The following is a 14,625-nucleotide window of genomic DNA, read 5'->3' on the forward strand; positions in this document are numbered from 1 at the left end:
CAATAAATGAAACAAAAGCCTATTGTTGAATTATAGAAGAAGCACCGCAAAGGAACCCAGGGTGCTAAAAAAGGAGAGAAAGGAGCTGATATGGGGGTGTGATAAAGGAGGTCATGAATAATTATCCTCAATTTTGTACTACAGCACCATGCAACATCATGCTACTACAAGGCTAAGGGTTAGAATGCAAAACCTGGTACCTCTCATGATCTTCCTCCATCAAGTGAAAATAACTGAGGTGAAACAATGCATGGTAAATTGCTGTGTGGAAGACCCCATTATCTGGAGCTGTATCAAGATTACACTATTGGTAATGAGAAATTCTTAAATACTGTATGATAATACATTCTTCTCTTGGAAGATCCAAATGAGACAGAATAGCACTTTTAGATATGGTGAATATTTATAAAAATATTAATTGTAAGGGTAAAGGGTCTTCTTTTAATTAGCTTTTTAAACAAATTGTAAAGTTTTCCATAAAAGTTGCTAGCTCAGAAATATTTTTTTACTAGCCCACTTTCTTATGTGTGGCTCAGTTTGTCATTTGTGACATATGTATAAGGTAAAGGTAAAGGTTCCCCTTGACAATTTTTGTCCAGTTGTGTTTGACTCTAGGGGGCGGTGCTCATCCCCGTTTCCAAGCCATAGAGCCAGCGTTTGTCTGAAGACAATCTTCCGTGGTCACATGGCCAGTGCGACTTAGACACGGAACGCTGTTACCTTCCCACCGATGTGGTCCCTATTGATCTACTTGCATTTACATGCTTTCGAACTGCTAGGTTGGCGGGAGCTGGGACAAGCAACGGTTGCTCATTCCGTCGCGTGGATTCGATCTTATGACTGCTTGGTCTTCTGACCCTGCAGCACAGGCTTCTGCGGTTTAGCCCGCAGCACCACCACATCCCTCTATGTATGTATGTATAAGCATACATACATAGACATATGTATAAGCAACCTGAAAAGAAAACAAAATCATAGCTCTCTTCCACTTATTTATTTATTTACTTAAGATATTTTACCCCTCCTTTCTCCTTAAAAAGGACCCAAGGTGGCTTACATTATTGAAAGACAATATTTAAACCTGAAAACAATGAGTATACAATGGTGGTTTGTATCATTAAAAGATTATATTTACAGCTAAGGACAATGAATAAAAGAACCAACTTATCTTATTAAAAGACAGCATTGAACCTAAACCAGTATGTATACAAACATTTAAAAGAAACAAACAACGACCGCTCTGAGAGATGGTAAACACAGTTAGTACTGAAGACCTAATTGGTAAACAGTTAGTACTAAAGTACTAAAGAGCAGCGATGCATAACAATCCAGCTGAAAGTCACATTTTTGTAGGCAGTCACTGTGGGAAAGCTTGCCTGCTTGTGGAAGGACAGCAAAGATGGGGCCAGTTTGGCCTCCTGTGAGAGTATTTAAACACTCTCTGTTGTCATCAAGGAGGTGGTTCTTCTTTGTCATCAGTGAGTAGGCATGTGGGTTTATGTATTTTTGCAAGTTGGTTTACTATTTATTGTTTATCATCTGCTCCTTTTCTCTTTCTTGTTATTTTTGAATAAGCATTTAAGTTAACAGCTTTTTGGGAGTAAACTGTAAAAATAACTGGGAATAAGTGCTCCTTTATAAATTTTGTTTTAATTACTTGACTGTTGAAACATGATAAAGAGCTTTCTTGGCTGTAGCACCTTAGCTGTGGAATGCTTTCCCCTCACAGGTCTTGATCTCGTTAGTGCCATATTAAACATGGCTATTTAGCAGAGGCATTGGGATTTAAGGATCTTGGATTCAACAGGTTGTAGACTTCTTTGTAATCTGTGTGGCTTTTAATAGTTTTACATGTACTTTAAATGCTTAAGAGGGACGTGGTGGCGCTGTGGGCTAAACCATAGAAGCCTGTGCTGCAGGGTCAGAAGACCAGCAGTCATAAGATCGAATCCACGCGACGGAGTGAGCGCCCGTCACTTGTCCCAGCTCCTACCACCCGAGCGGTTCGAAAGCATGCAAATGCAAGTAGATCAATAGGGACCACCTTGGTGGGAAGGTAACAGCGTTCTGTGTCTAAGTCGCACTGGCCATGTGACCACGGAAGATTGTCTTCGGACAAAATGCTGACTCTATGGCTTGGAAACGGGGATGAGCACCGCCCCCTAGAGTCGAACACGACTGGACAAAAATTGTCAAGGGGAACCTTTACCTTTACCTTTAAATGCTTAAATTCTCCTTTGTGTGTACTATATGCATTCAAATCATTTCTAAGTTGTGGCAACCCTAGTAGAAATTCTGAGTTGCACAAGATATTTAAGTTTTACTGGTTAGTTTATGTGGTTGAGCAGGATTTTGAAACTGAATCTTCTGCGTCCTAGTCCATTGCACTATGCAAGCTACATCTTACGTATCAAGCCATCTAAAGATGGCAGAACAGAGTATCCACTGTGCTGTTATGAAATTGATACCAGGAACAACAAGCTAATTGGAGATCTTGTTATGGATTCAGATTAGTAATGTTTTACTCTCAATAGCTACCCTCCAGCCTCCTTACTGTTACACATTGCTCCTCCTACCAATCATGAAAGTTTACAACTCTGTATGCCAACCCAATAGAATGAACATTCACTTCACAGGTGACTCTCTTTTCAACTTCACTCATTATTTTGTGTGTGTGTGTGTGTGTGTGTGTGTGTGTGTGTGAGAGAGAGAGAGAGAGAGAGAGAGAGAGACTTTTAGCACTGTTTGATACAAATCATAACCAAAGAGCAACTTCTGTATTAAAGAAAGACTGCATTATTTTTAAAGTAGAAAAAGTATTGCTATATACAGTTGTGTATTCTTCTTTGTCGTATGGTTGCTTATCAGTGCTTTAAATCATTGCATCCAGCAATTATTATACAGTAGACTCTGAAATACAAATGAGATGCTTCACTCAGATCAGTGGTCTAAATTAGTCTTTTCTCTTGGGTAGTGTGAATTTCCTTGATTTAAATCAATCCACTGTTTCCCAACAGTGTGCAACTAGAGAACGTCAAGAGAATGGTGGATTTTTGAAATGCAGCTCCAGTTAGTTGAGTTTTATTATAGTCATGAAATTCTCTCTTCTATAGGCATTTGTTTGGCACTATAGCAAATGGTCATCCGAAGAACACTTGCTAACTACTCTGTTACCTTTCCTGGAAGGAGCTAGACAAATTACTGTGGAAACTGTCAGATCAGTTCAGTGGGTTTTTCTTTTTTTTCCTCCAGCTCCTTCACGTTGTTGGTGATGAATCAATGCATCTCTGAAACCTTCATACTATGATGTCTCTTCTCTTCTAGGCTCTCCTTACTATTACAGTGCTGCAGCCCGTGGAGCGGCACCCCCAGCAGCTGCTGCTGCTTATGATCGTCACTGACACAAGGAATCCAGAGGCACTTAGTAAGCATATCACACAGGAGGACACCACTGGAATCACCTAGAATACAACTGCAGAAATGAGACTACAAGGAAGGAGACCAGAAAATTATCCCCCACAAACCCATGCAATGATAGAATTTATTCTTTCAGCTAGGTGAAACTGCTTATTACTTACTGTTTTTAATTAATGAAATTCTAGTGACCTTAACTGAATTTCCCAGAGCAAACAAAGAATCAGTTCTGCTGATCTTCGCTGTGGTTTGCATAATGCAACAGCCAAGTATTACACAAAGCCTTTATACTTCTGGACTGACTAACCATCTTTGGTTCTCCTGGCCATGTCAGGGGATAGAGTCAGCCTCTGTTGGAGGTCTCTCTTTAACATGCATTGTAACAGGATGTGCGATTCCAACATGGACCATGGCTGGGGTGTATTTTAGGGAAGGGGTGTTAAGTGGGGGGGGGGGGGAAATTGGTCAGCTCAAATGAAAAAGCACCAATGTAAATAACTTGCTTCTTTGTGTTACTATGGAGTGGTTTAACATAATGCAGCAACACAGAACAAAATATGAGTCTAAAACACTGGAATATGTGTTTGATACTGGTGCACTGATTCTAAGAGTTCAGTAAGCTTTAAAACAACTCTGAACCAGGTTAACATTCATTGTGGCTATTACTGGGGCTGATGTTCTTTCTAGATACATGATCCTGATTGACAGTTATGTCTAGTCTTTACATTGACATTGAACTTGGGAACAAATGGCAAATGGACAGTCATAGCCATTTTAACTGCTAAATATTAATTTATTATTATTTGTAAAAGCAATTAGTGCTGGTACACACACTCTGGCTTTAAGCTGAAGTATAAGAGAAGGAATTCCAAATAACCAAAGCCTTACATACATTGGCATGGGTTATGTGTAGAAATAGAAATAGTTGTATGTTTCCCAAAGTGCTGTTGGCTTTCTCAAACAGTGGCAACTTGGAACCACCATGAAAACCACACAACAACCCTCCTCGTACAGCGTAAAGGGTCGGTGACTAAGCACCATATGGCTCCCTATTGCAGCCTGCTATTAATGTGCTCAGCATGGGTATTTCCGGGGGAGAGGGGCCTACGCACATTGGTGGTAGCTGGAACCCTACGCATTCTTGTTTTTCCCATGCTGCCATGGCCATGCTCAAAGTATGCTGTGGGGGCTGGGCCAGGGAGCTGCAGACAAAGGCAGCAAAATAACCCTGCCACTCCTTCAACTGCATTAAGTTTCTTCACAAGTATAACATGTGAAGGGATGTATATAATTCAGATTGGAAGTCATGCTATTTGGGTTGCTTGTAGATCGTAAGGATGGAATTTTTCATGACATGAATTTTCAAGACACCTTAAAATAACAGGAGCCACAATAAATTTTCCCTTCTGGAGCACGCATGATTTCAGAAGGAATATGTTTGTTCCATTCATCCTACAGATTCTCATTCTCACGCCCAAAAGGAGATTAATAGTCCTGAGACATGTTGTTCAATGTTCTAGGGACCCTACAAGTTTAGAATGGAGTTTTTGTAAATGATGCGGAAAAGTACACAGCAAACATGTGTCATGTCATAGAACTCCCATGACTCAAAAACTATTCATTTTATCCAATATTTTAAAATAAAATCACATGTTGAGTCATGGTCTGATTGGACCAATGGAAAACTGAAAGAGTGTCCTTTTCTCCCCAAAGCTATCGAATAAAAGGTTGAGTGCTGTTACTGAAAGTTTTATCTGCCTGTTCCAAACAATTAGCCTACATATATAGAATACTGCTTTATACATTTTTTTCCTTTTATATCAGTAATTGCTCAGTATTCCATCCTTTTTACTGCTTCTTAGGCCTACACAGAAACCATTCCTTAATTTTAAGAACAGACTTTATGATACACACAGACACACACACGGTTGTGACATAAAATATGCCAAGTTGGTTTCTCATAACAAAGTAACAACTTCTCCATAGCTGATCTTTGCCAGAACCACTATTTTGCCTGGCCCTAAAGGGCCAAACCCTTCATATGCTTTTCCAGGTGCTTGGGTTTCTTTTAATAATTAGGGGGGAAAAGCTATAGTGCATCCAGAACTTTAGCATACAAAGAACTTTAGCTATCTTTTATAACTTTCGAGCATACATTTTTATATGGAAGTATATTTCCTGATGCCCATCTTCTGCTTGTAGGTAAATTTTATTTTTGCAAGTGGGATAGTCCAACTTTAACACACCTCATTTGAAAAACCCTTCTATTCCTTTTGCGAGAAGTGAGGAAGGGGAGAGAGACTGGTATTTCTCTCATGGAAACTGATCCATATCAAGCCAAGGATTAGAAGTGAAACAAGTACGCTTGTGCTATGTTCTCACTAGTACCCATGGACAGCTGCTAAATGCCACTCCAGTTATAGCTTGTGCAGTTCACAAATGCCACTTTTTCTCTAGGGAACAGGCTGAGAATTTTTCCTCCCTCATCATTTTGTAGTTTCCGAGGGCCAGCCTAAGACTTTATTGTATTAGCCATTCTGTGTGGTAATACTAAAAAAAACCCTCTTCTGCTGCATCACTGATGTTCCGTGCATACTTTGCACAGCATTAAGACAGTTGATAACAGGATGGATAAGGCTTAATTATACTTTACACTGTTACCATTGGTCTCTCAATAGAACGCAGAGCTTCTCAACAAATAATATCTAAATTGGTCGCAGTGAATTGGAAAGAGCCCTACTGAGCAGCCCACTGAAAGTCTAAACTCGAATGGGCCTATTCATAGAGAGCTTCACCTGACCTGTCACTTAGCACCTGCTCCTTCCTGCATGTGGCTGACTATTCGTTAGGTATGGAAAGGGAGCTTGGGGGAAGAACCAAATAGAGATGCTGGAACTGGTATGGAAAGTCAAAGCAAACTGGAGCTTTTCCTTCCACTCAGAACATCATACCCTGCAATTCCTAAGCTTTCCACTGCTACAGGTACTACTACCCTGTTTCCCGAAAATAAGACAGGGTCTTGTATTAATTTTTGCTCCAAAAACGCATTAGGGCTTATTTTCAGGGGATGTTTAATTTTTGTCATGTACAACCATCTACATTTATTCAAATGCAGTCATGTCATCTTCTGGTTGCTGCACAATGGTGGAGGTGGGGGTTTCACTTAACTAGGGCTTATTTTTGGGGTAGGGCTTATATTACGAGCATCCTGAAAAATCATACTAGGGCTTATTGTCAGTTTAGGTCTTATTTTAGGGGAAACAGGGTATGTGCTTGAGAAAATACACAGCCCCACAATTTCCTGTTTTAAGTTAGCAGGGGATTTTATAAGATATGGAAAAAGCTTTCCTTATACATTTGCACCACACAGTTTAATAGGTCTGATGAACCACCCGCTATTTGCTGAGATGATGTTAGTTAGCATCCCTATGTTCGATGTGTCCTGCAAACTTCTTTTAGATCTAATTCAGACAATCATATTTATTATTGGATTATAACTATAAGCAACGTGTGACCAGTTAATCACATAAAGCAACAAAGAACAAACAACACATTTGGTGTAGGTTTATTTACCTGTCTATGAGGTCCCATAAACACAGCAGGGGGGCAAGCATTCATAAATTGAAATTATATTTGATGGAGAATGTGCAGATATTTATCCTGGATGTTTATGACCCAGAGGCAAAGACTGATGCAAATACAGATGTATGCACATATATCTGCATCATAGTTAACTTTCTGCATGTAGTTGTTGGGATATACACCCACTGTTCTAACAACATTATCCCACAAAACTCTATTATTCTGAGGAGAATACTGAAATAGGGCTGAATTGAATGTGTTCCACTGATTTTCAACAATTTGCAGTAGTTCACTCAGGAGGCTAGAATTGTGCCAATGTTCAGGATGTGCATATGAGGTGGAACAGAAAATTAACTTTTTTTTAATGGAGAGAATGGCGGGGGAGACCCTATGAAGCATTATTAAAGCAATTCCTTCCTTTTTCCTCTTCCTTTTCTGGGTGGAGTAGGATGTGAGAAAGTAAATTTCCTGGCTTGGCTGCTGGTCTGCTTCCTTCTTCCAAGGATAATCTATACGAGGGAGGAGGAACATCAACGTCCATTAACTCATGTCTCCACAGGCAAAAGCAAAAGATGAGGAGAGATTAGCCCAGCGGCATCTGGAGAGCCATAGCTCCTTTATCCCAGATCTACACTGACCATCCATAGAAACGTGCCCGCAGGAGGATGGCAGCAGTCATCTAGATAGACAGCCTGTTGAGTACCAGTGCTACATCACGTTCCCCCATCCTCATCCCTCATGTACAAATAAGGATGGAAAAAAGCCACAGGGACATACAGTAGATTTTTTTAAATTGCAGCCTAGAGAACTACTAGTAAATTTTATCCCCATCTCCTGAGACACGGGACTCACCATCTTTGTTAAACTGAATAATGGCCCTCGTACTTTTCAATGGAAGCTGAATATTATCTGCTACTAATTATCAGCTCAACCAATTACACTGCAATCCAGTTGGAGTTTTGGAGGTAATTTGGTAGGGTATGGTCCCAGTTTGCTCCAGTAATGTGTGTAAACAAACTGTGCTTGACCACTAGGCTTAGTTAACTCCCATACCACTGATAGCCTGTCTTAAGTGCATACTTTAAGCAGTATGTCCACTGAGGGTACCAATTAATGCTGTGCACTAAGATGGACTGGATCTTAGTCCCAGTGACTTCTTCACTGTTTGTATCAGACACTGAAGACGAACACTAGGCAAAGGCAGAATCAGGAGCTTCCTAAGGGACACCAGTCCTAGGTGGTCCAAGCAAAATAAGACAGTGGAATGGAATGCAGGCAGCCCTCCTGGGCCAAGTATTACTATTTTTTAAACATCTGGACTAGATCCCTGCTGGAGTAGATCCCACACAACAATGGTAACATTGGAATCAGCTTCTTCCATTATTAGAAAGGTTTTAGGAAACTTCTCAGTCAGCTGTTTCCGAAAGGGTTGTCAAGGCAGTCTGCTCCAGCAAAAATAAAAACAATAATCACAACAAATACCTCTTGTGCTCTCACTTAGAAGAGAGAGATATATTTATGGCATAAGCCACTGGTTCTTAACTTTGGGTTACTCAGGAGTTTTGGACTGCAACTCCCAGAAGCCTTCACCACCAGCTGTGCTGACTGGGGTTTCTGGGAGTTGCAGTTCAAAAACATCTGAGTAACAAAGGTTAAGAACCACTGGCATAAGCTTCTGTGTTGGAGAATCCATGCTCATGCCATCCTATGCCTGTCAGTCTTTTAAATAAGAACCAGTCTTCTTGATGTTTTACGTAGCAATTCCGTATTCACATTACTGAAGGCAGGTCAACCTGAAAGATCCAGAAAAGGTGCCCATCTGGAGTTTTGAGAAAAGCCCTCCATCCTCTGCCTTAACATTGTCAGAGGGAGAGCAATTTTCCTTCTCAAGACTCTTCTAAGACAGCTTACAGCCAGCTTCACTAGACAGTGCTCTGCATTGCTTATTATGGGAAGGCGACATCCTGACTTTAGCAAGAACATTCTTAAAAGAGTCCTGTTGCTAATGGGAAAACGTTCGTGGCAAATTGTTCGAGTACTGAAAGCCACTTACCCTAGAAAACGCCCTCCAGCTTCCAAGACTGTTTAATATTAATCGGTCACTCTCAAAAGATTTGGAGGTGTGACTCTCTTTTGATAAGCCCTAAAAAGTGTGGATGCTTATCTGAAACATCTCCAGTTCTTTTGAGGTTTAATTTTTTCCCCACTTTTTTTTCTTACCTCAGTCTTCCCTCCAACCTCCTCATGGAACTAGAGAAATTACAGTGGGCTGAATTTAGACTTTTCAGTGGCCAGACTCTACACATGAACTCACTAAAATCCATAGGACTGAAGTCAGTTGTTACTGTTTTAAATTCCAGTTACAATGGCTGTGCTGTGAGCATGATTAAGAGCCCAATCCTAACTGGCGCAAATGGCTACGGGCCAACTGAGCTGACACTCGGCCAGATTGAAACCTGTGATGAATCCAACCACGTACACCCCTGGATCTACTAGGAATGCTGGGAATTCTTAAGACTGCTCTCGTCTTGGCCTACCATTGCACGAGTGCAGTGGGTCCCTTAGCAGGAGGAGGTTTTTGGATCTGACATAGTTTAGCTCCTCCTTGCTCTGCCTGTTCTCTGATTTTTTTTTTAAATCTTCTGCTGCCATATTTTAACCACAAGAGCAGTTGCTGCTGACAGATCTATAAAATCAGTCAATAGAAGAGGGTTCAACCAGCACAAAGGCATTTTTGTTGGAATAAGGGGATTTTCTGCTTATTTTTAATGCCTTGCAGCCATCATATTTTTGTTAGGATTGCACTAATAATCTGGATCTGATCCATTACATTCTAGAGAGAAAAATATGTATTCCATGTTATATAAGGTACTTCTACAATTTATCTAGGATTGTTTACCTTGGCCGTGACTTATTTTTAACCTCCCCACACACACATATTAACAGGCTTCAAGCTATGCACACTTAATATGTTCTAATGGAATCTGACTAAATTTATGACTTTATAATCTACATTCTCAGCACCTTCTAGACTATTTTGTGCCAGTATTAAATTAGTTTCGAAATTTTAAAAACATTTTATTCTGAGAAAATAAATGTTGTTTTTTTGGAATAAAACTCTAAGATGAAGAAATGTTAACCTCTAATTTTAAATGGTAACATGATCAGCATCATTTTGTGTATTTCCAAGAATATTGGATATGGGGTTTTCACTTCTTTTAGCCTCCTCCACACCAGTAGAGATATACAATTCATCCTTCTGTAAGTTTATAGCCATTCTTATTAAAAGCATAGCCTTAGCATTTTTATCCATGTTTTCATCTGCCTGTTTTGTTATCAACACTCTGATTTTGCACAGTGGGTTTTTTTATTATAACTACTTCATTTTCCTTGCAGTAGAATAAAAGTAAAAGCCTACACACACATACACACACACACCATTTATATGTAGTCTGAGAAATCAGTACCCAAGTTTACACCTTCAGTGCTAATTGAAATCAGCAAAAAGTTGTGAGAGATTGAAACCCATTTAGTGAAACTTGCAGATGGTATTTATGTAGCTTACCATAGCTGTAGAAGGTAGAATACACACCACGCTGAAATACCTACAAACTCTCAGCTTGATTGTCAGACCATACATAGTAGATCTATTGTTCCTTTATCAGTATCATTGTGTACACCATTTTGCAGCAAAGCAATCGAGATAGTATGGACTGCAGGGCATTTTGATGGCCAGTGTCTGGTGTGTCTGTGTATGCTTTTGTGCGTACATTCCTGGTGGAAATGCTTCAGTGCCCATTTCAAAATCATTATTTTTCCAGCAAGACTGTGAGGTTTCCAACTGCACTGCCAATGTTTGAGATTTTTTTAAAGTTAAAAAAAAAAGTTGTTGGCCAAACCAGTCAATGGGCACTTGGAACTTGCATGAACACAATTATTTACTCCTTGTTTTTGTAACATGAGGCACTTGCTCTGTTGCCTCTGAAGAGTCATCAGCTTATCTCTGATCAATCTGTAGAGGAAATTCACCTGCAGCAAGAAAAGATCAGAAGGAAGCTAATGGTGGCCTGGTTGTAATGCCTGTCATCCAAAGGTGCCCCTGAAGTTAGGGGCATGCACAGAAAGACAGTAAGCCCTTGAACAATAGGCCCATACCACCGTACCACGCTTTGCTTTTCAAAGTCCCCTCAGTTTGAGAAGTGGTTTGCCATACAGCATTATAAGCTGCTGTCTGAGAAACGTCAACCCAAAGCCCACATGAGGGGATGTGCAACTAGTTGTACTGTAGTTTGGATCCTGGCTGGTGAAAATGGAAGGTGATTAAATATGGGTACATATATGTTTTCTGCACAATCAGTCCTCCAAAAATCTAATGCATGAACAAAACCTTAGATATTTCTTTTGTTTTGCTCAGCCTTGTATTGGGAAAAACACTGTCCTGGTTTGTCACTTTCTAGTGGCCTTTGAAAATACAGAAATATTTACACAGCAGATAGAATTCTTTTCTGAGTAAATGCTGATTTTTCTCAAAACCAGACTCCTTGTATTGATATCCAGCATCAAAGAAATAAATGTCAATTGTATTCACCAAAGTCTCTGATGGCTGTTTAGAAGCTTACTTTTAAAAACTGACAAAATAGACAAAACAAGTTTTTAAAAAAACCCTTAAAAATACAATTGAATTGCCTTTGAAAGTAGGAGATGAATCTCCACACAGATAAAATTGCTTCTCAAAATGTGTATGTTTTGTATTCTTTTTTTCTAGTAGGAAAAGAACTGACTTGAAATCTTGGTGTTTTTTTCTTAGTGCTGTGTGTTGCTTTTGTGTGTAATAATATTTGAATGTAATGACAGCAGTGCCAATTTGCCAAAGATGTCAAACTCTTTTTTTGTTTCATTTTTGTTTTGGGTTTTTTTATTTGTTTGTTTGTTTTTATTTTGGAGCTGGGTGGGTGTTTAACATGTGGGTCAAAGGGAGGGGCATTTGAGGAAGGAGTTGATTTCTTTTTGCTTTGGTTCTGAATTTTCTTGTCAATACTGGACTTTGTGATTTTTTATTCTAAGTTAAATGGTTGACTGCAAACATTTTATTTTAGATTAGTTGAAGAAACATGCAATAAGATTGGCGTAGTTTCAATATCTGTGTGTCTTTTCATGAGAGTGACTGTTACTTGTGGACATTTTGATTTTATGTAACCTTTATGTGAGATAATTATTTGTAAATATTTGCCATAATTTTATTGGTTCCAAAAATAAAAGTAATTTTTTAAGTTCAAAAAAAAATCTATCCTTGCTTTAATTTTAAACAAGAGTGAACACAGTTGGCAATGCGTTCTTGAAGAAATTTATTTCTGTTTTGGTTCATGTTATGTATGTGCTCAAGGAAGAGTGCAACTACAGTGAGAAAAATGTGAATGAAGGTGCACCTAGGATGTTGAGTTTCCCTGGGTAAATTTGCTTCAGGCCATCACACAAGAACCAGCAGAGAGAGGGGAGGAAACTGGCACTCAAAAGGCACGTTCGCATCAAGGTAGCTGTGCTCTGGCCATCCAGATTTGGAGAAGGCACAACCAGTTTCCTTGTTGCCCTCACTGCTCCTGTAGCTGGCTGGAATGGCTTCAAATGCAATGGCTACAAACCCCTCTACATTGGCTCAAGTGATTACATTGTCTGAACCAATATAAATGCATTTAAATCCGAAGAAGAAGAAGAAAAAGAAGAAGAAGAAGAAGCAGCAGCAGCAGCAATGGGGGAAAAACTCCAGGCTCATTCACATTGACTTATACATCATGTAGTCAATGGAAAATAATGCAAATCAGACCATGTCAGTCCCAGAACATTTTCCACAATTGCTGTCAATGTAGTCACACCCTCAGATATCTATTTTCTTCTGTTTCTACCATAGTCTGATCATATTCTTGTTTTTAGAATCTGCATGGAAACCTATCTTCATTTTCATTTGTAATTTCATTAGTATACACATTTTTGTGAAAATCTGCAGAGATGAGAACTGCCTCAAAAAATTCAGGGACCTACACATTCGAAAGAATAAATCTGTTTCATCCCGTATATTTCTTCAGGAACTGCAAATCATTTTTTTCTTTGAAATGTGGACCAAACAAAAATTGCCCTCCAACTTTGTTCAGTGTATGAGCTGAATCACCGGATTCGGAACCATATCAAGGCTTATAGATTGCCTGACACTGCTAGCGAGGAGATCTCCATTGTCAATAATGCAACTTGCACTGCATACTTTTAACAGTAACTCTTACAGTTGCTGTTTGAAAGCGTGAGCAATAGATCTAAGGAAGATATATCCCAAAGAGCTTCTGAAGCTGCTGCCGTATAATTTGTCTCAGGATAGCAGGTTTTGTAGGGGGAAAAAAAGAAATCATTTTTAAAAGAACATTTCCACTGTGACACAACATCCCCGGCAGTGCTAGAAAGCCAGGCTAGTCAAAGAACTAGCATAGTTCTTTTCTCTGGCCTTCTTAAGATGTTCACATCTCCACAGTGTGTGCACCTGTGATCAATGGATAACAAAGGTGTAAAGAAGAGAAACATATTACTGTTTAGCAGCCCTTTAACCAGGCTTCCTTATTAGATGGAATGGCGAAATGTGGAGGGCATTTTGGAGGGACAGAAAGGCATACAGCACCAGCCAATCCCACCTCTCACTCTTAGAGAGGATGTGAGGGCCAGACTCAGGGAAGCGAAAGACAGCGCCTTCCTTCCTTACTCTCCCTTCATTGTGTTTCAGTGAACTACATAAATGCCAAGTTAACTGAAAATTTAGTAGGAACACAAGGAATTAAATGATTGGGTTTTTTTTTTTAATTTCTCAAGAAAAAAGAATGGTAAAGAAAGGGATATCAAAAAGGGCCAAAAGAAAAAAAATGAAATAATGCATGCTAACTTTGAAGTTATACAGTTGAATTCAGGTTTAATCTCTCACAACAACAATACAAAAACAAAACAAAACAGAAGTTCAGAAACAAACGTGCTAATGCAATGGTTGTTGTGGGTTTTTCGGGCTTCTTGGCCGTGTTCTGAAGGTGGTTCTTCCTAACGTTTCGACAGTCTCTGTGGCCGGCATCTTCAGAGGACAGCAAACTGTGCTCAGTTTGCTGTCCTCTGAAGATGCCGGCCACAGAGACTGGCGAAACGTTAGGAAGAACCACCTTCAGAACACGGCCAAGAAGCCCGAAAAACCCACAACAACCATTAGATCCCGGCCGTGAAAGCCTTCGCGAATACAGTGCTAATGCAATCATTACCCAGGCTTCACGAGAGAGTGGTTCTGGGGAATAATAAATGATAACTTCCTTGTTGAAGGAGATTTGAGTTTTTAACATTGTCAGATATCTAGTGTATTTTTCATAAAGTTATAAAAATGCTTACTGAACATGCTCTCCAGATGACAGAGAAAAAATAAATGAAGGATACCTAGAACAGTTGCTATGATTTTTCCTAGAATTAAAATAGTTTAGACATTTATCAAACTTAAATTTCAAATGAAAGCAAGTAAAATTACAAAAAAAAAAAATCCTTGTGAGTCTTTGATAGTCTTTGTAGCTAATTGATTCAAGTTAGAATAGGAAATACTGACTTACTGATGGTTGTGCTATG

General features: G+C 39.4%; 1 protein-coding gene across 4 annotated transcripts in view; it reads left to right on the forward strand.

The window, feature by feature from the left end:
* PAX5 (paired box 5) overlaps nucleotides 1-5,673 on the forward strand; it is a 304,245-nt gene extending 298,572 nt beyond the window's left edge. For all 4 annotated transcript variants that reach the window (XM_020791379.3, XM_020791381.3, XM_020791380.3 and 1 more), the window contains one exon: nucleotides 3,325-5,673. In XM_020791379.3, the coding sequence (XP_020647038.2) occupies nucleotides 3,325-3,401 (77 nt within the window). In that variant the 3' untranslated portion in view covers nucleotides 3,402-5,673. The remainder of the gene's footprint in view (nucleotides 1-3,324) is intronic.
* Nucleotides 5,674-14,625: the final 8,952 nt, after the last annotated feature.

The sequence above is a fragment of the Pogona vitticeps genome, chromosome 2 (genome assembly GCF_051106095.1).
Source record: "Pogona vitticeps strain Pit_001003342236 chromosome 2, PviZW2.1, whole genome shotgun sequence".
Taxonomy (NCBI): Eukaryota; Metazoa; Chordata; class Lepidosauria; order Squamata; family Agamidae; genus Pogona; species Pogona vitticeps.